At 36.9% G+C, this 2,309-nt stretch overlaps 1 protein-coding gene across 1 annotated transcript; it reads left to right on the top strand.

The window, feature by feature from the left end:
- Positions 1-1,159: 1,159 nt before the first annotated feature.
- On the top strand, positions 1,160-1,597 carry LOC140160015 (uncharacterized). The gene has a single exon (XM_072183283.1). It carries the CDS (start codon positions 1,160-1,162, stop codon positions 1,595-1,597), a length of 438 nt encoding a protein of 145 aa, XP_072039384.1.
- Positions 1,598-2,309: the final 712 nt, after the last annotated feature.

A 2,309-nucleotide genomic window follows, 5' to 3' on the forward strand; every position in this document is an offset into this window, starting at 1 on the left:
GTAAGACAATTTGAAATTATTCACACTCCCTATGTGGGAGGTTAAGATCATGTCTACCAGAGGGTTTGTTTTAAGCTATAAATTGCCTTAGAGAAGAGCTGATTTGCAAAAGGGCTAACATCGACTTTTTTTTACTTTTTGAGAAAAACAGCTTTTTAAAATTGTGTAATTATTACTTGTCCGATTTGATTCATTTTTATTTTGGATAAAGTATTGATGAATAGAAACTAAAAGAATAGGTTTAGAATACTTTTCAAGCTTTCCTATTTATTTTATATCGCGCCTTTTGTGGATGTAAGCCCCTTTGCAGCACAATAAATTTACCCATTTTCTAGAAAGCACCTTTGCAATCAAATTTGACCCCATTATTTTGCACCTTTTTATGCAACTTGACCAATGCTTTCAAAAGCAAAAGAAAAATTGATATATACTTTTTTAATTATGAATTTTTAATTAAATCCGCCAAAATGCCATTTTTTGAGTATTTCCGAAGTTACAACTTTTGTTCATTAAAATTTTTTTTTTCAAACATATTCACCCAAAAAACAGTTCCATGGGTTAAAGAACATTCAAGGCTACTATAAAACATCAAACAATTAAAACAAAACTGTTTTCCTAAAATTTTATATTCATCTTAAGTTCAGATTTCCGGAAATTCCCGAAAATCTCCGGAAGGGAAGGTGTTACGAAGGTCAAACAACCACCAAAATGTGTATTTTTACCCACACTATAATGTTATGCAAATAACTTCGGTCAGAGGTGGACGTAAGCCTTTTTGCATAAGATTGCATGCTGTATGTCAGGTTATGTTAGAAGATTTCATCAAGTTAGTCTGGCCTGATATTCTAATAGATGAAAGACGATGATATTGTTGTTTGTCTGCTGCTACTCGCATGACCGACTTCGTTTATACTATGAATAAATGAATGAATAAATAGAATGAATGATATTTGTTTCTTTGTTTTCTTCAAGTGTTTTCAATTCTTGAAGATATTCATCAGGACTTTTCATGATAAACTGGTATATGTAATTTCTTACAACTAGTCTCTATTGCACGCCAAAGATTCACAAACCTAACGCACCGCTCAGACCTATTGTTGATTATACCTCTACCATAGGATATGAATCTTCTAGGTGGCTCGCTGACATCTTGGCCCCCATGGTAGGAAATTCTACTCACCATGTGTTAAACTCCAAGTCATTAGCTGAGGAGTTAGTGGAAGTTGTGATTGATGAAGGGGATATACTGAACTCCCACGATGTGGTTTCTTTCTTTACGTGCACGCCCATCAGTAAAGTTCTGGACATTGTGAAAGAAAGACTTCAGAAAGAGGGCTGGTTGAAAGAGTACAACAAATCCAACGGTTTCAACTTGTCAACAGAAGACGTTGTAGAATTGTTAGATTTCATCCTATCCACCACCTACTTTACATTCCGGGGGAAGATTTACAGACAACTATTTGGAGCGGCCATGGGTAGCCCTGTTTCACCGTTGGCGGCGAATATCTTCATGGAACACCTGGAAAATATTGCTATCGCTACTGCCCCTATGGAATGTAAACCAAAGCTATGGAAGAGATATGTGGATGATCTTTGAACAAGTTCATTTGGATTGTTAGATTTCACTGTTGACATATTTCTTTTTGTACAAATCAATAAAAATGAAGATGTTAAACTCACATTTTAGTGACGTTTCACCACTACACTAGTGGTTTCATCAGACTGGCAACTCATCACATCTGACTGCTTCCTTTTATAGGCAACAGGAACCGCTATAGAGGGCGTGATGAGTTGGTCAAAGATGTTGTTGAGTGAGTAGGTTTCAATCTTGCAAAGGCTAGAGAAAGAGGAAAAAATCAAGAAAGCGGACAAACAATTTCTATATCCCACCTCGGAAAATGTTCCTCGAATTTATGGGAGTCCCAAAATTTATAAGGACGGTACGCCGCTTCGCCCTATAGTGGACTTTACAGGTTCCATAGGTTATAACGTGGCCAAATCTCTTGCGGATATTTTAAGCCCTATCGTTGGCCAATCTGAACACCATGTTCTAAACTCTAAAAGTCTTGCGGAAGACCTGAAAGATGTCACCCTGGAGGATGATGAGGTCCTTAATTCACATGATGTGGTGGCGCTTTTTACCAGTACCCCCATTGATCTCACCCTTCACATACTCAAAGAAAGACTTAACGAGGACAAAGATCTCAAAAATAGAACTCTCCTCACTACTGATGACATAATAGAACTTACTAAATTTTGTCTCGCTACGGTTGCGTACTTCAGCTATTCAGGTCAAATTTATCGACAAT

The sequence above is a fragment of the Amphiura filiformis genome, chromosome 9, assembly GCF_039555335.1.
Source record: "Amphiura filiformis chromosome 9, Afil_fr2py, whole genome shotgun sequence".
NCBI lineage: Eukaryota > Metazoa > Echinodermata > Ophiuroidea > Amphilepidida > Amphiuridae > Amphiura > Amphiura filiformis.

Bases quoted from the DNA above. Each gene is read 5' to 3' on its own strand.
- LOC140160015 (XM_072183283.1), top strand. From the start codon at position 1,160: ATGGTAGGAAATTCTACTCACCATGTGTTAAACTCCAAGTCATTAGCT.